The sequence below is a fragment of the Diachasma alloeum genome, unplaced genomic scaffold (assembly GCF_001412515.2).
Source record: "Diachasma alloeum isolate Michigan unplaced genomic scaffold, Dall2.0 Dall_scaffold_00326, whole genome shotgun sequence".
Taxonomy (NCBI): domain Eukaryota; kingdom Metazoa; phylum Arthropoda; class Insecta; order Hymenoptera; family Braconidae; genus Diachasma; species Diachasma alloeum.
In genome coordinates, this window is record NW_021680465.1 from 502,933 (window position 1) to 524,545 (window position 21,613).

Below are 21,613 nucleotides of genomic sequence, written 5' to 3' on the forward strand. Positions count from 1 at the left end.
GGTCACGATGGGGAGCATGAGATTGGAAAGGAGATCGTGTCAGTGGGTAATTCTAATTCGTTATTTAGGGGAGGGTTACTTTCATCGAGGGGCTGATCTGCTTACTTCAGATGAATATTTGATTAATGTCGTGTGACAACGGGGTATCGATGTTTCCAGGCGTCAATGCATGAGTTTGTACACATTTTTATCGACTGAATTTTAGTAGAAGAGGGATTGATTTTCGGAAATATGAAATATCTTGAGATGTGAGCGAATTGTAGAAATTTTTGAAAATAATATTTTTATAGCTCTAAATCTCCTCTACAAATAAGGTTTCGGCAGAAATTTTGCTATTTTTCTTTGATTCGAAGATCTTTACGAGTGAATATTCATGAATGAAGCAAAATCATTTTTTTGCAGCATATCTTTTAGAATTTGTTAATGTAATTGCGTGACAAAATTTTTTAAAATATCATGAATATTCAGCGCCATTCAAATTACATTTTGTACAGAATTATAATTTTTTTAAACACTCGTTGTTTATAAATAAATAATTTAAAATTATTTTGAACAAATAATTTTTAAGGTAGAAAATTGATTGTTTATAAATTATTTATAGAAAATGCTCGTAATTTTAAAAATTGCAAGTTTTAAATTATTTCATCAATCTTCCTTTAAAAGTAAACTTTATAATTTTTTTCAAATTTTTGAAATGTTTTCTAACGGTTCAATATTAAGACAAAACAGCCAAAATACTTGGAGATCCTTAAATCCAAGAGAGATATAAAAATTCTCAACAATTTTTCAGTCGATATTCTTCCCTACAAAAAATGCCCTCAGAATAAAACACCCTCATGATAAAAATAAAATAAAATGGAATAAAACAGCCTCTCAAATACAAAAAAAAAATTCATGTAAAAATCATCATTAATCTGAGTCGTTACATCTCATTTCACCACTTCGCTGCAGATTCGTCAACTCCCCGATGACTTCCCCCCACTTATAGTCCAACGATCCAATAATTACAGAGCAACTCAAACATTATTGTTCAAATGTTTACACTCGTCATTCCCCAGGTACACAATCATTCTCCCAGTTTATCCCCTGCACTCGAGGAATGACGCACCCCGTGATTTTATGAATGAGTGAAGGAACTGTGGGTGATTCAGTCCACGTGGTGAGGAGAGCACTCTGGCATTTAATGCGTCACCAGTGGCAAAAACTCGGGAATTGCAAGGCTCCTCGGTGTTTTGCGCATCCAATGGTGGGGCTCTCACGTGTGAGCAATCACTGTTAAATCCGTTTAAATTAGAATTCACGGAGATTAGACTCATTTTTTCCGCAATTATTTCACTGAATTCATGTCTATTTCCAGGCATGGACATTTCTCAATACAGGATGGGGGCAAAATGGGCCTGATGTTGACGCTTTCAGTTCAATTACAACGATGAAAAGACGAGAATAAAAATATATCAAGTGAGCAATCACTGTTAAATCCGTTTAAATTAGAATTCAAGGAGATTAGACTCATTTTTTTCGCATTTATTTCATTGAATACATGTCTATTTCCAGACATGAATATTTATCACTACGTGATGTAGTGATGTAAAAATATATCAAAAATTGTTTTGAAATATGAAATAAAAAATGAAGTAAAAATATTTGTTCTCGCAATTTTGATAATCCACTAAAAAAAAATTAAAAGGGGAAGGAGGCGGAATGGTGCAATGTGAGTTGCAATGCAGATATAAAACTTTTCATCGGTGTATTATGATTCTGTCTATCAAATGGGTCGTTGCACCTATTTCTCTCACCCCCGGCGTGACAAGTTAAAAGGAATCGATTAGCGTCTAATTAATAGGGCTGCGGCTGTTTCAACGCCGACACCAGAGTGAACGGGAAAGGAGAAAGCTTAATTACCGACTTTAATGAACTTTTATTGATCTCCGATGAATATGGCAAGAAAGTAAACTTTTAGAAAAATAGTTGAGTTCAGTGGCTCTTATTTTCATCTCCTTCTCAATAATAATATTTTTCAATGAATACATTCATTAGAAAATCACATGAATAAATAAGCCATGAGGATTCGTACGTTGTAGTAGTTGAAAAGCCAAATTTTTTCTTCGAGAACAGCTTAAAATAGTATATTTCGTAACGAGTGCAAAAAAGTGTCCTCTAAAGATGGTTTTGAACCAGGGGAGACTCCTAGACCCCAATGTTCTATACATACTCTTAGACCCCATTGTCCTCCTAGACCATGCTGGCACAACTCTGCTTTTCAATTGAAAACAGACATCATCTTTAGAGACATTTGTCATGTTTAGAGGGGCTAGCACGCCATTTCTCGACTCGCTCTTTCATTTGAGCCCAAAAACACATTCATATCTTGTCTGACATCGCTGCTACAAACTCGGGCCTTCAACTCGGGCCTTCAATTGAAAGCCCGAGTACTAACTAGCAAATGTTTTTTTATTTGCTCGCGATTTTCTTCAAAACTACTTCAATGAGGAAAAAAATAATAATTTGGAATATCTATACATGAGGGGCTAATTGATCGGATCTAAAATATACTTGGTTGTCCTTAATAAAAAAAATATGCCGTGTTTAGTAATGAAGACTATTTATTCTTTCGCGAACCGTTTAAAAATGTTAATTACCCTTTTAATGACCCCGGAAGCCACTTATGCCCATCTCTTCACCTCCCACCCTTAGGTCATCTTGAAGAGCTGCTGCCCATCCCCAACAAAAATTAAATATTCTCCCCTCGAAGCGACTCGAGCCTGAGCCCCTGAGATCCCTCCACTCCGTAAAAATTCAATTGAAAATCAAGTGGCCGGAGGTGCTGAGGCTTGAAAGACTCGTCCCTGAGTGTTGCGCTGGCGTGGATCGATGGTACTCTCGGGGGGTTGAGCCATCGGTTCACCCAGTGAGTCTCGGATGGCATCGAGTCCCCGAAAAAATTCAAAAAAATTAACGAAACACCAGCGAGGGAATGCGCGGCCATTCGCGCCGACTTCTGTATCTGCTGTTCCTGGTGATATTTCTCCTCCTGGGCACGAGATTGTTGACGAGCAGGAGCCACCTGGCACCACCTGACATCGATTCGGTGGTCATTACGCATAGGAGAGGTGAGAGTGCCCGGACAGCGCCTGCGTATGCACCTGGGATGTACATGGCGGGTCGACGGCCCGCGAATTCAACTTTCTGTGGCTGGAACTATGGATTGCCGAGGAGTCTCAGGTATCCGGCGAGCAGAGTCACCCGGAGCCCTCAGGACAACGGCCGCGGACCCTATCGGGTACTTCCGTTCGCCATTCGAGGGGGCAGCGGTGCGAGGAATGAGAAACTCGTCAAATTGACGCTCTGCACTCATGCCACCGCCGATCAAGTCTATAATGTTGTGGAGATCGTCAGGAGGTGGGAAGGACACGTCAGTCTCACTATTTTTGCTCCTGGACTCGATGCTGGACTCGCCGTCGATCTCATCGAACGCGCCTGTCTGTGCGAACCCGAAATGTTCAAGGTTTTCCAAGTTTATTCAGTTGTGGCTATTTTACTCGTCCTGGTAACTTGGGTTACGATTTTTTTTAGTCACGAAGAGAAAATGTTTTGATTTTCGGGAATTTGTCATCTATTGTTTACGATTTTTGTCACTGGCGTTTGGAGATTGATTCTTGAAAATTGGAGATGTGCCTAAGAATGAGTTTTGATTCATGAAAATTAAAATTCTTTTTTTTTTCGGTGTTGCTGGATAGGAAATTTAATGGAAAATTGTCGACATGTAGTTTTTTATTTCGATTAATAATGAAAAATTAACAAGTCATGGACATTGTGACGTCGGAATGCATAAATGGGTCTAATGTTCTGTAGTTTGTTGATTTTTCAAGATTGTTCGAAATAAAAAAATTGTGTCTTATGTTTTCAATCAATTTTCACATATTATCATTCCATCAAGATTCCATTAAGATTTCATTTTAGCCTCATTTGACCCTAAGCTTCTGGACATTTTAGAATGATTTTATTATTTAAACTTTGCAAGTCTGAATTTGAATCTCAACATTGAACCATTAGAAAACATTTTAAAAATCTGAAAAATATATTGGAAAGTTTACTGTCGGATGAAGACTGATGAAATAATTTAAAAATTGCAAATTTTCAACATAACGAGCATTTTCTACAAATAATTTACAAACAATCAATTTTCCACTGTAAAAATAATTTGTTCGTAACCAGCAAATGTTTAAAAAATAATAGTTCTGTTCAAACGTAATTTGAATAACGCTGAATATTAATAGTTTTTGATGGCTGAAAATGGTCGAATTGATAGTGTGGTACCAAACTGTAAATAAAAGATACTTGTAAACCCTCAAATGAGAAAAATAACGGAACAATTGATTCGTTCTGATCTGAATTATTCAATTTGTTTTATTCCCCTGTTGATGTCAGGTATCCGTCCACCTGATATTCCCAGCAGGTCGTCCCCCCGCCTTGTCTCACGTCTACCGTCCAGAGGGTGACTGCGCAGCGTCGGACCTCCAGTGGAGGGACTCCGACACCGAGCGGAAGCAGCGAGGAATGATCTACCCCATAAACATGGCCCGCAACGTCGCGAGGAGTCTGGCCCCGTCCTCGCGTGTGCTGGTATCAGACATCGAATTGCTCCCGAGTGATAAATTGGCGTCAGGCTTCCTCGAGATGATCCACGGTAGGCCCCCTCGATCCGCCCTGATCTTCGTCGTCCCCGTCTTCGAGATCGAGGAGAACGAGCGCCCACCGAGGACCAAACGGGAGTTGATGGACGCTGTGAGGAGCGGTGTTGCCGTTTATTTTCATAAATACGTTTGCGTCCATTGCCAGAAGTTCCCGGGGATCACCAAGTGGATGCTGAGGCCGGACCCCGGAAGGGTGAAACCGTTGGTTGTGACAAAGAGGGAGTATCCGCATCACAGGTGGGAGCCTGTGTTCATCGGGACTCGGGAGGATCCGCTTTATAATGAGGAGATGTCTTGGGAGGGGAGGCAGGACAAAATGGTCCAGGTGAGATAATTATGTGATTTTCATAGTGATGATGATGATAATTATGAAACAATAGAGTTCGGAAACACAACAGAATGAGGGAATTTTCCATTTTGTTCAATTAACAATTGATTTTTATTCCGAGAAATTTATTCTTAGCGTGACATTGAGTTCGATTTAAATGGAAAATTAATTAAATTTCAGATTTCAGTAAAAATTCAATGAAATTCCAAGTTTTTGAGCAACAGGAAGACGAAATCTCTGTAATTTACTTGAATTTTCAATCGAACCATGAATATCTAATGCCGGATTATACTGAATTTTCAATTACTATAAAATTGAGAAAAATATTGACCTCAATTTTTCCGATTTCCACAAATTTCATGGAATAATGAAACCAAAATTTTCATTCCCAGCTTTAAAAAACCTATAAACCCCTGATGAAAAAATCTAACAATTCTCTGGATGTCTCTGGAAATTACTTTCAGATGTTGGAAATGTGCCTGATGAATTATCGTTTAATAATCCTGGACGGTGCTTTTCTGATCCACACACCAGGAATAAAACGCAAGCCATCAAAACCACTGAACAAAGAGAAACCGCGAACCTTCGAACGTGCTCAGGAAAAACGTAACGCTCGAATATACCAGAGCATAACCCGTGAATTGCTCAAGCAGTACCCTGCTAACCAAAGATGCAGACAATAGAGGAAATGTTCCTACCTACTAAAGTGAAAAAGATAAGATAATAATTAAACTGTTGTGCATATTTTTTGAGAGTCGAAACGAGAGATATTTGAGCCTCATAGAACATATATTTTTCGCTTCTTTGATTTTAGAAGAGAATAAACGACGAGTCGCTCCTATTCCGTCAATACTTTCACGCGAATAAATGTCTTCAATTATGCCTTCATTGCAACTACGCACAGGGACTATTGTCCCGCTAGAATAAAAAGAGAAAAGATATTATACAGAGCTTCAGGAATTGTTGAAAGGTCAAGTGAACAGTGCAATTACGCTACGACGTTTTGTTTATTCCTTTTTTTTTCATTGATTTTTCGTATAATAATAATATAATAAAAAATAATATTAATAGATTAATAGCGAATAATGTAAAATAACAAATCTTTTTTTCTTGTTTTTTTCTTTCTCGCCTTAAAAAAAAAATGGCTACTGCCGCATGCAGCCTCCTCCCTGCCAGGGCTCCACCCTCATTGGCATAACTATTTCATCTTATGTTTACCCTCTCACTCATATTCATTAAAAAAATTCATTTGTTTTGTTCGTTAAAAAAAAAAATCTGCTCAATTCAAATTTTTTTTCTCTTCTCGTACAAAAATTGAGTTGTTCCCATTTTGAAGAATTCGTGACGATCACACAGTTAATTCGTTGATACTAATTACAGAAAGAGTCAACACATGAGTTCAAGTTAATTATTGTTTCCACTGAAATTAAAGAGATCATTGTCTTTATTCAAAAACCTAAAATTCTGGAAATTGTTTGAATACTTTTTTTTCATGAGTCTTTTGTTGCATTGAGTCATTATAACACGATAAAAATGTGAGAAAACATGTCGGTTACTGTTTTTTTACTGTTTGAGAAAACATAAAGGCACACCTAAACTAATAACTCTGTCCCTTTTGCCAATGACTCACTATTTACACGAGAGTTTTAATCCTTTTTCAACCAGGAATTTAATAAAAAGAAAAAACACGTTGCAACGATTACAGTAGAAAGATGAAATAATAATAATAATATTAATAATAATAATCGAAGACGATTAAAACTGCTACAAAAATAATTTAATCTTATAAAACGTTTCTATAGTGTTTTTTTTTGGATGTTATTTTATCGAATTCTCAGTGGTTCTGGGTTAAATAATTTAACGTACGCAGAGCAGATATTCACTGATATCTGATGGGGAAAATAAATTGATAATTCAGCATGCTCATGTTGATTGGAATAAAAAATAATAATACGATGATTGGAAGAAGTGCAACGAAACTCCATTCATTGACAAATTACCTGATAATTTCGAAATAAATCGATCAATTGAGTTTTTTTCCCATTCGAGAGGGATAATCTATTCAAAGTAATGTAGCAATAAAATAAAAATGTCCAATTTTCAATTCAGATCTGTGAAATTCTGACGCATTTGATAATATAAAATTAATTCCATTGAACAAATAAAAATGAAATGTTGGGGGGAAAATACTATAACTAGAATTTAAAAAAAACGATGATTCTCAACATGCATTATCTGAATAACTAATCAGCTCTACTCTGCGTACAATGGACAATTCTCAATAATTTTGTTATTCGTTTTAGGGTTTTTCTCTCAGTATTCTCACGACCTTTACTGAAATTTTAAATGGAATCTCTTACTATTCTAGAGTTAATATGATATCACATTATCAAGGCACCTCCAGGCACCCCCCACCCTCCCCCCTCAAAGATTTTAAAAGTTATAAAAAAAACCTGTCCTGCTCATCGTTGGATGGAGATTCTTAAAAATTCGTTGTACTACTGCTACGATTGATTTTTTTACCTATAGCTCTGGATGATGTTCTATTTGGTGTTGGCCTCAGCCTGTAACCACTTGAGCTCAACGAATTATTAATGGCAGTCACGTTTGGAGCAATTGTGTTGAGACACTTGGCAGCCTCTTGAAGTTGTTTCAACAGAATTTCATTCTTTTGTTTTTCTTCATTGAGTTCACGTCGTAATTGGGCTTTTGTTTTATTGCCAAATGGACAGAGTACCCTGTGCTGGATGAGGGACACTGCTGAGGGCCTTGTTTCAGGATTTGGATGAGTCATAAGCTGTTGATAAGAAATTTCAATGGGTTAAATTGATGAAATTTTTTATTTTAATGGAGCTTTTTGGAATTAAAGGAGTGGGGGAATTTCACCCACGAATTCTCGAAGTACAGTCATTTTTTTCAGATTTCAATTTTGAAATTGAAAACAAAATTGTTCCTTACTCTAAACTTTTGAAAAAATTGAAATTTCATGGACAATTGACTATTAATTTTCAGAAAAGAAAGAGTAATTTAGGGAGAAAAAAATATGAAATTTCAGATTTCACTATAAAAAATAAAAAAATAAACATTTTTGAGCAGCAGGAAGGGCAGAATTCTCCAATTTCCTTGAACTTTCAATCAAAACATGAATATTCCTAAATTACACAGAATTTTCACTTAATTGAAAATTCAAGAATATATACCAGAATTTTTTTTCATCGAATAAGTCAACTAAAATTCACATATTTCGTTGATTTATTCATAAAACTTCCCAATGACGAAATCCCTCGAAATTTCAGTGGAACTATAGATGAAAAATTCCAAAATATCCATCAAAAATCAATATAACAATTCATCTCCAAAATTGAAACCGAAAAAAAATTGAAGAATGGCATAATTACCTTAAGAAGTTCATTAAGATCTCTACTGTACTGCGGTAACTCCTTAAGATTGCCCTGCCTGATAGAATGCCACTCAGGTCCATTTTTGGGTAGCGGGCCACCCCCTGCTGCCTCATAAACCGTAAGCCCAAGAGCGAAAATATCGGCTTTGGTCAAATGCGATACGTCCTCATGTAATATCTCAGTTGTTAAATATCTGCAGTCACCCTCCTCGACAGTGGGATTGCTGATGGACGTAACATGACCAAGATCACCAATTTTGTACGTAATCTCCTCCTCGAGAGTCTCCTCCTCATCAAATCCATCATCAGCAGAGTCGTAGTTCACAGCTAGCAAGCGTTTCTCCTTGGATATGAATATGTTGCCAGGTTTGATGTCCATGTGAACCAACTGCATGCTGTGAATGTACCTGAGGCCCTCGGCCACGTGTAGAAGCAACTGGTGCAATTCAGCCTCGGTAAAGGGACGATTTTCATTCTGACGTTTGACAATATCATCAGCCAAACTGCCACCGTTGCAAAATTCATTCTGAATAATCATGTGATTGTCCTCGGCCCATGCTGAGTAGTAACGCACCACGTGCTGGTGTTTACCGAGGACAGCGTGTGCATAAACCTCGTTCAGTGCATTTTTCTCATTGACACTACCTGCCACTGGCTTGAGGCTCTTCTTTATCGCGTATGTACAGCCATCGAGACGATTTATACACTTGTAGACCGAACCAAATTCACCGGCACCGATCAACTTCAATTCGTGGAATTCCTGTTTGTAACGGGGAATGTTGGATTCGTTCAGGGCAACGCGTTTCGTTGGCTGCTCTATCTCTGTGTCTGACTCATCTGTGTCGGGGAGGTCGAACTTTGGTATTCTTATGTCTGGTGAACTGGAAGATTTTTAGAGATTTGTGAAGGGATTTCCATGTTTTCTATGATATTTTTTCAATAATAATTGAATGGTGATTGGGATTACTGAAGTTATGAAAGGGACGAAAATGAAATGGTTACAAGACTATGGTCAATGAATTTTTTTTTGAGAAAAATAAAGAGATGGAAAATGATTAAATTGGATGGGAAATATAATGGAGACGTTTCCGATAGTTCATAGCTTGTTAATGTTTATTTTTAGAAATAAAAACTAAGTGACTAGTGTTTTCTATTCATTGTTCATATCCTGTAATACCAAAATTTGATGTAAAACTAATTGTTTACTTATCTGGAAAAGAAAATTTTTTCTGTAGCTCATGAAATTTCCCACAAAGTGTCTTCAAATATTTCTTCTTAAGACGATCCATCAAATAATTGCAATTGAAGTAATTGCATGTTCAATAAAATGCAGAAAATAAATCTACCTAGTGGTAAATTGTCGATAATTCTGCATTTACCTCAAGAATGAGATAAAATTGTCAACAAATTTTTCTTGGAGATGAAATTACATCCAACAAACGTCTCTCCACATTTCAAAATCGTAATTAAAGCGACAATTAAATCTCAAGTATTCAAAAATTCCTCATTAACAAGATGATTAATCTATTCTACTGTGTTCTGCCCCTCTCCCCATCAAAATTTCCCTCATTTCATTAAAAAAATCGCAATTCAATAAACGAATTAATCCGAAATTCGCCATTCCCCAAAGACTAACTCACCCATTGAGACTACGTTTTGATCTACTCCTCTTCCTAGCTGTAAGTAGCATCCCATTAGGTGTAAAAGGGTTGACATTAGCCGCTGGTTTATCACTCTTGGACTGATAGCTCGAGGCCACTGGTCTCGGTTTATCACCAGGAAATAGTCTGTTGCATCTCGATGGCACTGGTGTGTGCATGGCACTTTTTTCAATCAATGTTTTTGGTGTTGCTGGAGAATCAAAGAGTCGGAGGGCCCGAACCCTCTTGTAAGGTGGACTGCAGGCCATTGCCAGTCTCGACTGAGGTCCACTGTCACGATGGGAATTTCTGCCACCAATCGCCCCTACAACGACAATTCCAGGTCATTCAACCACCCCATCATCCCCCCGACAAACCTCACACCGAAAATTTCACTTTGAAAAAAATTCATTTATTCTTTATTCAAACGAAATTGATGTTGAAAATTGTCATTAAAACCTCTCAACTTTCTCTCGTCAATTTCGTTTGACTTGACTTTAATAAACATTGAGAGTCATGAAACCTCGGAAAAATCACGGCAAATGGAGAATGATTTCATGAATTTCCCGAGGCGTTCGTCAATTTCCCAGGGATCCACAAACTCACGCGAACGATAGTGCTCCCAGACTAACAGTACCGAGAATAAGGCGTCAAGCAGTGTCACAAAGTCACAATACCACCCCTGCCATCAGCCCACTCAATTATCCAAATCGGCTCAAGCGACCCCCTCAAAACAGGTATAAACCACCAATGCCTCCAAAATCCAATTTTGCATCAATAGTCTCAACACGCCTCAACCCCCACTGGCACCTCGCCCAAATTTCCCAAATAATATTTCACACAAGAACTTACGTTGTGAATGCAGTCGTCAAATCCAGTCTATTAAATCCCAATTTTGCACTCCCATTAACCAAGTATTATCTGACTAAACAAATTCTCCATTCAAATACAAAAAAAACAATTAAAAAATCACAAGAATTCACATAACAAAGCCGCAAAAATCCCCGAAAAAAAGTACTTCCAAAAAATGTCTCTAAAAAAATTTAAATAAATAAACAAAAGAAATCCAAACGTGGAACAAACGAAAGTGAGTGGTGAAATCACAGGTAAAAACGGCATCACACAAAGACCAAAATTCCCGTGTGTGGCGTCCATGTACCCCCCCTCCCCCAAAGAAACGCAACGACAGAAAAAAAAAAACGAGAAATGCTCGCAAAACTAACCTGTCACGACGATAGCTGGTGTTTTGTCATGAATCGGCGAATTATCACTATCACTGCAGTCCATTGAACTAAACAATTGTCTGGGTTGTGGTGAGGGTGTAAAGTCCTCAGATGAATCTAACGCATCATCAACATCGCATCCCGAACTGTTAGTACGACAGCTGATGTTGAGCTCCTCGTCCTCAATATCGTAAGCGTCGAAATTTAATTTCTGGGCAACATCCATATTCATAGTTCAGGGTGCAATAAACTGTTTATCGATTGAACATTTACATCACTTCATCGGCGAAACACTGATGAACACTTGTGTAGATCCAGTAGCACTAATTAGGAATGGATATTTAGCACAATTATTATGAAGAAAAACGGCCCACGTTCATTCAAACACACTCTGTACACCACGCTACGTTCGTTATGGCGGGTGGCCCTGTGGTCCTTTCGGGGGGGACTCGTACAGCGACCAATAACACTCCAGCTTACTCGGTCACTCTCTTCCGAGCTCTGAGAGACGCACTCCCATTGGCTTAAACCCGGGGAACAATGTGCTGTATTTAGTGGCGTCATCTGCAGCTCGCCGGGGCTCAGGGAGGGGGAAAACCCATGATTTCAAGCGTTTTAACACGGCGTCCTCGCTTTATTTTTTTTAGTGGGACCTTTCGGGGTTTTCTTGGAGCCCATTACTGTTAAGTTCTTGGAGGGGAAGGGGGAGATGATACCAGCGGGTGGAGATTGCTGGGGTTGAGAGGGGTTTTCGGAATTCGGAGTTTAAGAGGTTTTTCTTTGTTTCGAAGGTTCTAAAATTATTTTTGGTGGAATGGAATAACAAATATTTGGCTGAGCCGATTGGGTGGGGAGGGATTTGGTTGTTCAAGACTTAAACTTCTAGTTATTTGTTTATATATTTTTCTGCAGGGAGCCAATGATTTTACAATGGTTTTATTATTTAAACTTTGAAGTCTAAATTTTAATCTCGACAGTGAACCGTTAGGAAACATTTTAAAATTATAAAAAAATTGGAATGTTTAGTTTTGGAGGAAGATTGATGAAACAATTAAAAAATTGCAATTGTTTAAAATTACCAGGATTTTCTGTAAAGGATTTTTAAACAATGAATTGTCAACCATAAAATCAGTTCGGAATCGTAAAGATTTTCGAAAGTTTAAACGATTTCAATAATTTATTTATAAACTATGAATGTTTAAAAAAATGATGATTCTGTGCAAAATGTAAGTTGAATGACGCTGAATATTCATGATTTTCTTTCAAATTTTTGTCGCGCAATTTAATTGACAAATTTGATGATTGAAAATGGTTGAATCCATAGTGTGATCTGCACCAAATAGTGAAAGATATTTGGACGTAAAGTACGGTTGTTAAACTTATTTTTATCATCTTTCAAAAATTTTAATAAAATAATTTCAAATGAAAAAAAATTAATAAATAAATAAAATCAATCAAAAGTAAATAATATGATTTTTAAACCTATTTGGGGTGGAATTAATGTTTTGCTGTTTGATTGGGTCGATTATGTGGGGAGAAATGTGGTTGTCAATATCTGTTGTGACGGATGTTTGAGAATTTTTAATTGAGACATTGGGGTTTTGAGGAGTTCAATGGGGTTTTCGAAGTGTTTGAATAGTCTCTCATATTGAGGTCGTTTTGAAGTACGAAATGAGGTGATTCTTGATTTCCAAAACTTACGCATGAGAACAAATATTTTAAAATTTCGCCCTTCACTCCGAAATGTTCGAAATAAAAACATTACAAAATGAATCTTAGTAATCACCGTTATTATGTCTGCGAAAAATGAAAATATTGTGGCCCCCAGGAGCACATATTTCCGACAGAAATGGAAAATAATATTTTCATCGGATAAAAAAAAATGCGGGGTAAAATGAAGCAATAGAATCTTAAAAAATTAATGTTTCCATCCTCCGAAAAAATAAAAATAAATTGATTCGTTGAGTAATTAGTTATTATTGCGGACCACGTGCTCACGGCGTATTTCTTCGTCAGCGAAAAAAAAGAATAATATTATGGGCCTAGGACCATGTTTTTTTCTCGGACAGAAATGAAAATCTGTTTTTAATTCAATTAATGTCCCAGAAAAAAATTCCAGAAAAATTGCAATACAATTCTCATAATCGTAATCGTTCGATTCGATAATCATAATCAAAGAATAAAAACGATGTTAAACATCATTAAATTCTACACAATAAAATCGATGAATAATCCCTCAGAATCGTCATCAATGCAATTAATTCACTGAAACAAATCGTATAATAAAATACGAAAATAATAAAACACCAATTAAAAACAATTTTGATAATCTTGAGAATCATTTCAAATTCAATCAAAGCTCCGGAAAAATTCCAATATAATTCTCTCAATCCCAAAAATAAAAACGATGCGAGACATAAAATTCTAAACAATAAAATCGATTAATAATCTATGAAAATCATCATCAATTCCATTAATGCTCCGCAAAAAAAATCGTGTAACAATGAAACCCCAAAAAAAATTCACCCTGAGAATTGTTTCTAATTCAATTAAAGGGCCATAAAAATTCTAATACGACTCTCATAATCAAAAAAAGTAAAAATGATGAAAGACATCATAAAATTCTATCCAACAAATTTAGAAGGTCCTGTTTGCGTCGGGGGGTTTTATCCAGAGTGCAGCGCAATAAAAGGAATTTTTGTTGGGGCAGCTGCAACCTGTGGCGTGTGCAAAGGGGCCCGATGGGCTTAGCGGGGCCAGGGGGAGGGGCAGCCCAAGAAAAATAGAGAAGAGACGATTGTGCATTGGGCCGGTGAGAGGGGGAAGGCTAAACCGTAGTAAAAGCGTAGTAGCGAAAAGGGGGTGGGGATGGGCGGGGGGCGCTGCTGACCACTCAACTGGTTTCTGTTTGGAAAGAGACGAAAGAGTGGGGAAATCCGATACATATAAATACAATAGCTGAGGAATAAGAGAAAAATAATAAGAGACAGAGTGAATTGTTTTGGGTGATTTTTTTTTCTTCTGCTCCGACTTCAGTCAAAGGATTTTTTTTTTCAATTTGCTGAGATGCAGGGGGATGTCGGAATTACTATTACTGGTGACATTGAGACACCGCTGAGTCAGAAGGAGACTGCAGCGAATGGGTAAAATTCCACGTTGCATTTGATATCTGAGTAAAGCATATGGCTGCATTTGACAACCTAACCTCTGCTCAGGGGATATCTGGGTTTATTTGGGTTGTTTTTTCGAGGCTGATGACGGCAGGTGGCCGACAAGATTCGAGATTATGAGGATGGTTGTTTCTGCGGGATGCAATCTACAATTTTGAGGGATTTTTTTTTAAAGTTTGAGTTAAAAGGGTGCAATAAAATGGGATAAGATTTTTTCCTGGAGAAATTTTCATGATGCATTCTTTCAGGTCTTCAACTACTTTATTTGAGAGAAATCGCGATGAGAATTTTGATATTTTCATTGAATTCACAGATATTCATGAAAAGTCCTTTCTAATTAATTGTCTTCATTTCTTCTTTCATATTGAATTATTTCTCAAGCTTCTTTTTCTATTTTCTATCTTATTTATCTACTTCAGATCTTCGATTTCAAAATTTTATGGATTAGTTAATTTTAAAGAAATATTTATAATTACAAATAAATTTTCATGAGAATTTTCCTATCTCCATTGGATTCAGAGATATTCATAAAAAATGAACTCAATTTCACTGAGATATCTTAATTTCTTTAATCTTTAATTCTTCTATCATTCAATTCCCTCAAGTTCCTTTTATAATTCTGTATTTTATCTTTGTCAGTCATTTTTTTATCGTCATATTCCATAAAATATTTTTTTCAAGTGGAATTAGCTTTTAAAGTTGAGTAAATATTATTGTCATGTTTTCATTCTTTTATTCTTCTTATTTTGATCTAGTCTGGACTTTCTTCAAATCCCTCAACTGCCATTCACCCAGCTGGGCTATCCCCAGGCCCACGATTGGATCCAGCACAGAAAAGCAACACTGAGACCATGGAGTTTATTTCTAAACACCAACAATTTTCGTGCACCACCTGGTGTAACTAGACTTAGCAAACGTATCGTCAAGAATATCGAGTACTTTCAGAGTAACTATTTATTTGTGTTCATTGGGCTCGTTATTTATTGCTTGTAAGTATCCCAATTTTTCCCCAAACCCAAACATTTTCCCATCTTTTATCAATTACCATAAAAAATAATTAAGAAACAGTAAAAATAAAAAAAAAAAAAAATCCCAGATTTAAAGAATTATATTGTAATATTTTTTAAGTGATGATTCTTGTGTTTTCTAGAATTACATCGCCCCTATTATTACTAGTAGTCGCTGCGTCACTGGGTGCATGCTACAAAGTATCCCAAAGACATGCCAAGCAGGAGTTGACGATATTAAATCACAGGTTGACCCTAGCACAGGTTTACTTGGTCGTGGGAGCATGTTCACTGCCACTATTTTATCTCGTTGGAGCTGGAGCTATTCTTTTCTGGGTTTTAAGTAAGAAAAATCTATTTTTCAAATGAATTTACCAGTCCGAGAATATCTAACCCACGAAGAATGTTCCAAAACAGTCTCTGAGGCTGATTAATCAATCAAAAAAATTACCATTCCAAAATTAATAATCGATTATGAGTGACGACAATAATTACTCAGAATTATTATTTAAAAATGATTAATTATAGGTGTATCCTGGTCTTTGGTGCTCATCCATGCTGCATTCTACAACATAGATTCAGTTTTATGTCCTGGAGAGGATGAGCTCAACTCTCTAGTGATGCAAGAAGTCTAATTAAACCAAAAATTAAGATGAAATCGGTGAATTCAGTTGTGAAGTGGTAGAGCACTTTACTATTGAATTCATTGGCACTTCCATTTAATTACGATTATTTAGTGCCTATTTAAATTTTTCTATTAACCAAAATTATTCTGATTATCAGAGTCATAGGCAAATGTATCTATTATTAAATTAAACGATACTGAATTTTAAGGAGTTGTTGTTTTTAATGAACCTGTTGGCTATTTTATTTGAGGAAAATCTGTGACGAATAAGATTTGGAATGTTTATTCATTAACTGAATGAAGAAAAAAATTAAAATCAATGAATTGCGTAGTGAATTGGTAAAATGATAAAATTCATAATTTCGCCACTGAATTAATTAACCATTGCAGTTAATTACGCATATTTGGTGCCTACAATAATTTTATCATCAACCAAAATATTCTTAGCTATTAAAATTCGTACAAAACTGACAATTCAATGAAAAAGCAAATCAGGAATTGTCGTTTGAAATGAAATTATTGGCGATTTCATGTCGAGAGAATGTAAAGAGTGATTTAAAATTTCCCCAGGATTTTAAACGTATTTGAATTCAGAGTTCACGATGATGCCAGTGAGGACCAGGTGTTGCTGTCTGTAGAATGAATCTGCCGACCCCCCGTTCCAAGCAAAAATTAAAAGGGCCCATAGGTCCCTGCGCGAGTGGATAGGGCCTCAGCTCGCCAACGCCGCACACCTGCCGCCACCCAAACCCACCCCATCTTCCTTTTTACCTTTTTTTTTCAGCTTTTTGCCCTCTGCTCGATCCAAAACACGGACTGAGGCCTTTTAAACCGAACATTCGTCTCTATTTTTGGCCAAAACGTTCCGTTGAGTCTTCATCTGCCCCTCGATTAGTAAAAATAGCGCATTAAATACAAATGGATACTTAATTCGATAATTTCGTTTCATTGGTTTTTATGGTTAATCAAATTTATTTCTTTAGTTCATGTAGATGTACAAAAATTGGAAACTCATGAATATTATTTGCAAAATGAAATAAAATGTTGAGAAAACGTGAAAAATTCCCTTTTGAATTTTATTTACATTATGAAATGTAGAAATATCTCAATAACGAGTGATCCTGTGCAAAATATCATGTGAACTTTTCCCTTCTGAATTTTAGTGACTATAAAAAATTTCTTTTGACATTTCATCGTAAACTCATTCGTTATCAGAATAATTTGAAAATGAACAAAACCGTTATTTTTAATGATCATTTGCTAGACAGTAAACACGAGATCTTCTGAAATTTTTACTTATTTTTTTTTTCATTTGTGAAATTCGTTTTGAAAAGTAAAGGATACGTTAGTTCAATGGATTGGGTATTGAATCATTAAATGCCTCCAGGCAATTTAAATTTCGCCGCTCAAACAACCAAAATAGGTCTCATCGATTTTTTTTTATTTTCGCACGCCAGTCAGTAATATATCCACTCACCACGCGGTTTTACATCGTCGTGGTCCATTTAACCAATAGAATGTGAGACTCAGTACCGAGAATAATAAGAAAAATCTAAAAAAGTATATTTTCAAACTGACACTGGGAAATAAAATTTCTCAGTTCACCAAGTGACCTCAGTTTTTTCTTCAAGTTGTTAGCGGTACACATGAGCGGGATGTGGTGGGTGGCAGCTGCGGTGAAACTCATTTCTCGATAGTGAATTATCTGCTCGGTCCTCTACTCCCTCGCTAATTTGAAGAGTACGTGAAAAATTATTTACAATCTATTTCCAATGAAATCTCTCAGCGAAATGTGTCAGGGAAATTCTGAGTGTTCGAATATTTTTAGTTTTGTATGTAATCCAGGGAAGTAGTCAGTTATTTTATTACCCAGATCAAAAAATTAATTCTGATGTCTGTTTGTTTAGATGTTCCAGATATTTTTATGCATTTTTAATTGGTTTTATTACTGAATTCATGAATAAAAATGTTGAAAATTCGATATTTAGAAAAAAATTAAAACTGACTTTTAAGATTTTCAAATAGAAAATTTTTATCAAGAGTATTTTCTTTAAAAAAATTCCCCCAGATGTCACGATATTAAAAAAAATTGATATCAAAATTAATTAGAACAAAATAGAGTTCTTGAGGTTGATTTTTTTCTAATATCTCTGAATCTAAAGCAGATTGCTAAATATTCATAATAACTATCTTCATAGCTCTCAGTTTTCTCCATAAAAATGATATTGACATAAATTCTTCCACCTGCTTTACGACCCAAGATATTAATAAAAAAAATCCACAATTTTGAATTGAACACAAAATAAAATAAAAATAGAAAGAAATAAAAATTTAAAAAAATTAAAAACGTGAAATAAAAATGCATTCTCTAGAATAGGAATGACTTGAATGTCTAGAAATATCCGTAGATAAACCATTTCCTCCGAAAAAATTCGAAAAATGTTCTCAAACCTCCGATTCACCCAGGTATTCCTCAAATTAAAAAATGGAAGACGAAGAAGACGATATTAAATTCCTCGAGCGTCGTCGGAGGAGTACATCCCAACCGAGTATTTATCGCTCAACCCAGAGTAATCTCAACAGTGGATCACAGCAGACCCTCTACCACAGTGTCCGCAACACAATGTACGAGGATGCGATTAGCATGGAGACCCTCAACGCAGACGAGGAGGACGAGACGTCGACGCTGAGGGGCACGGAGGAGACCCTCATCGAGGGAAGTTGTGGAGATGTAAGGGGGTCCGGGATTAACGGAGGGATACACTCGGTAGATTTTGCACACCTGAAATCTCACGCTCTTAGAGCATTTTGAATTGAAATGAAATTTTCGATTTTTCAGCTTGCGCATTCAGAGAGTGGGAGCCTATACTTTAAGGATGGAATTCGTTCGATAGATTTCGTTATCGTCTGGGATGAGCATGACGGACAGGCCTCGGCATTTCGCAGCAGCGAGTATCGCAAGGTGCTGATAACAGTTCCGAATTAATTAGAATAAATTAACAGAAAGCGATTTTGATAAAAGTGATTTTTATTCACTTTTTCGAATGAGTTTTCCGGGAATATCTCGAAAGCCATGGGAGATACGACCATTTGTGTAGAAACCTTTTTTGTAGAGGAAAGTCAGACCTATAAAAAGTTTCAGACAAAAAAAGTCGTATCTCCATTGGATTCGCGGATATCTTCAAAAAAGTAAAATGCAATTTCAGATATTTGAAAGGAATCTCGAACTCGAGGGTCTCCACCTGGAGCACGAGTCCCCGGAGCCCAGTGGGTTGCGCTTCACAAAAATCCATGCACCCCGCGAGGTTCTACGTCGTTACGCAGAAATTCTGAAGCTCCGTCTCCCCATGAAAGAGCTTCCAATGCCAACCTCAACCACCCAACGTCCCAACACCCTAATGCGAGAAGTAAATAGTTGCATTCAGATATTCTTCTCACGTTTCTACGTAGACCAAACAATTTTTCCGACCATGAAGCATCGATTCACAGCTGTTTACAGCCGTGACAAGGAGTACTTGTTCGATCTCGATGCACCAGAATTTTTCTCACCAGCTACACACTCGAGGATTGTCCAATTTATCTTGGATAGAACGAGATTTTCGGATGTTAAAGGCGAGGATTTTGCGTTTGGAATTGATAGATTGATTTCTGAGCATGCTTATGTGGCAGCTTACCCACTGCATGATGTGAGTACAATTATTTCAATTGATAATTACACTCTTTGTTTTTATTTCAAGTAAGAAAACTTTTTACGGGTTTTGAATGTTGATAACTCGAAATTGGCAGTATTTTCTTGGGCTTTGGAATGAGCCTTGACTTATTGTTATTTTATTATTATATTATGTTATTACAAAAGTAGCCTGAACTCTGGTTCCGAACAAATACACAATAAATAGGTGAACAAATATTCAAGGATATCCAGGTACTCTGACTATTTTTTCTCCAGTGAAATGATTTTCTACTTTTGTAGTAGAACATCAGAGTTTTTTTTTCATTTGGGCCCCATTTAACTCTAAATTTCCGGACATTTTTAAATAATTTTATTATTCAAACTTTGCAGATCTGAGTTTGAATCTTGATTTTGAACCCTTAGAAAACATTTTGAAAAAAAATAGAAAGTTTACTTTGGGAGGAAGATTGATGAAATAATTTAAAAAGTCCAAAATTTGAAAATTATGAAAATTTTCTATTAATAATTTGTGAAAATCATTTGTTCGGAAAAAAATTATTCATCTCCACAATTTTGCCAGAAATCGATTTCATGTTCTAGGAATGAGGTTTAAAATTCCAAAAGTTTAAATAATTTTCATAATTTATTCATAAACAAGAAATGTAAAAAAAATAATTCTGTGCAAAATCTAATTTAAATGAAGTTGAATATTTTAATTAACAAATTTGATGATTGAAAATGACTGAATCTATAGTGTGGCGTGTACCAAACTGTAAAATATACCTGTATATCCCTAAATACCTAAAACAAACATTAACCATCCCTCGACATATTCCGGGAACTTTAAATCCCCTCGATTAGGACATTTAAACATCTCAACACGCTTTCTCCGAAAATCGTCATGGCAAGGGGGCACTTTACGATGCCCCCCGGAGTCGAGCAGATTCCCTTTAAATCCCGTCCCGCGCCCCTTCGCTCGCAATTGACCACTAGGCAAATCCGAGGGGCTGGAGAGGACAACAAGAGGGCACGATGGAATTTGTACGATTTTCCTATAATAAAATAGAGCCCTCGGGGTCTGGGCATCGGGCACTTGGCCTCAGGTACGAATGGAGGTAAAGATCCCACGGGTATTGAGGCGTTTTGCAAATCGACAAACCCCCCGGGGTCATCATCTAGGCGTGCTCAGGGGGCTAACACACTTCGTACCGTGTCTTTTGAGACAATGCTAATAAATCCTCTAGGTTTTTGAGGATATTTATTGTTATTTCTTGGCAATGCTGAAGGAGGAATGCGTCCGCAGAGAATGCAAGTCTACATTTACAGAATTTTAAACAATTACAATTCTAGCTTGAACATTCTTTGGATTTTTATTGTTGGTGGGTCTCTGTCAGGGGTGATTCATTGTTTAATGGACACGGAGACCTATTTATTGTGTATTTGTGAAGATTGGCGACGTTTATGATCGAAATGAAGATTTCGAGGAAAATTTATTTTCTTCTTTTCTTCTGTGTAGCATTTCGCATTCAGGTTTTATTCGAATTTTGGGGCGTTTTCGTGAATTTATTGGGATTTCGGTTTACAACGTTTCCCTTTGCAAAAGGGCCTCGTGCTCCGAGTTGAATAATTGGTCCTGACAAGTTCTACTTAGGTCTTTCGGTTCAGAACTGGATAGGTCTTGGGAAGCCTCTTCCCAGGTGCTTCCGCGACCTTTCTACCTCTGGTTATGTCCCATTTCAGCACTCGTTACGTGTCACCAGGACTTGTCTTCAGCCCTTCCAAATCCAAGCCAGCCCCCTTAATTCTATGGGCCTATAAAATCCTCTCCTGTTTTCTTATATCTCCCCCCCCCCCCA

General features: G+C 36.7%; 3 protein-coding genes across 6 annotated transcripts in view; 2 read left to right on the forward strand and 1 right to left on the reverse strand.

Annotated features, from left to right (window-relative positions):
• Positions 1-2,901: 2,901 nt before the first annotated feature.
• On the forward strand, positions 2,902-6,085 carry LOC107040252 (beta-1,4-glucuronyltransferase 1). The gene is made up of 3 exons (XM_015260258.1): positions 2,902-3,505; positions 4,429-5,019; positions 5,487-6,085. The coding sequence occupies exons 1-3, from the start codon at positions 2,975-2,977 to the stop codon at positions 5,703-5,705; spliced, it is 1,341 nt and encodes a 446-aa protein (XP_015115744.1). The 5' UTR covers positions 2,902-2,974; the 3' UTR covers positions 5,706-6,085.
• LOC107040251 (wee1-like protein kinase) lies at positions 6,080-11,709 on the reverse strand. 2 transcript variants are annotated; one of them, XM_015260256.1, is made up of 4 exons: positions 11,286-11,709; positions 10,063-10,387; positions 8,421-9,303; positions 6,080-7,819 (listed from the first exon to the last, which is right to left on the reverse strand). In XM_015260256.1, exons 1-4 carry the CDS (start codon positions 11,515-11,517, stop codon positions 7,505-7,507), a joined length of 1,755 nt encoding a protein of 584 aa, XP_015115742.1. In that variant the 5' UTR covers positions 11,518-11,709; the 3' UTR covers positions 6,080-7,504. The 2 variants fall into 2 exon arrangements, with proteins under 2 accessions (XP_015115742.1, XP_015115743.1); XM_015260257.2 differs by lacking the exon at positions 11,286-11,709 and adding an exon at positions 10,915-11,061.
• A 2,488-nt stretch (positions 11,710-14,197) lies between these two features.
• LOC107040253 (anoctamin-4) overlaps positions 14,198-21,613 on the forward strand; it is a 12,303-nt gene continuing 4,887 nt past the window's right edge. The window contains exons 1-6 of one of the 3 annotated variants that reach the window (XM_015260261.1): positions 14,198-14,428; positions 15,211-15,444; positions 15,606-15,805; positions 15,991-16,091; positions 18,927-19,049; positions 19,294-19,773. In XM_015260261.1, the coding sequence (XP_015115747.1) occupies positions 14,352-14,428; positions 15,211-15,444; positions 15,606-15,805; positions 15,991-16,091; positions 18,927-19,049; positions 19,294-19,773 (1,215 nt within the window). In that variant the 5' untranslated portion in view covers positions 14,198-14,351. Of the gene's footprint in view, positions 14,429-15,210; positions 15,445-15,605; positions 15,806-15,990; positions 16,092-17,516; positions 17,828-18,553; positions 18,855-18,926; positions 19,050-19,293; positions 19,774-21,613 lie in introns of those variants that run through there. The other 2 variants (XM_015260259.2, XM_015260260.2) reach the window with 2 other exon arrangements.

Bases quoted from the DNA above. Each gene is read 5' to 3' on its own strand.
- LOC107040252 (XM_015260258.1), top strand. From the start codon at position 2,975: ATGCGCGGCCATTCGCGCCGACTTCTGTATCTGCTGTTCCTGGTGATA. The intron at 3,506-4,428 runs GTTTTCCAAGTT...TGTTGATGTCAG, and splicing joins GCGAACCCGAAATGTTCAAG to GTATCCGTCCACCTGATATT. The intron at 5,020-5,486 runs GTGAGATAATTA...AATTACTTTCAG, and splicing joins GGCAGGACAAAATGGTCCAG to ATGTTGGAAATGTGCCTGAT.
- LOC107040251 (XM_015260256.1), bottom strand. From the start codon at position 11,517: ATGAATATGGATGTTGCCCAGAAATTAAATTTCGACGCTTACGATATT. The intron at 9,304-10,062 runs GTGAGTTAGTCT...AAAATCTTCCAG, and splicing joins TCAAAACGTAGTCTCAATGG to TTCACCAGACATAAGAATAC. The intron at 7,820-8,420 runs GTAATTATGCCA...TCTTATCAACAG, and splicing joins ATCTTAATGAACTTCTTAAG to CTTATGACTCATCCAAATCC.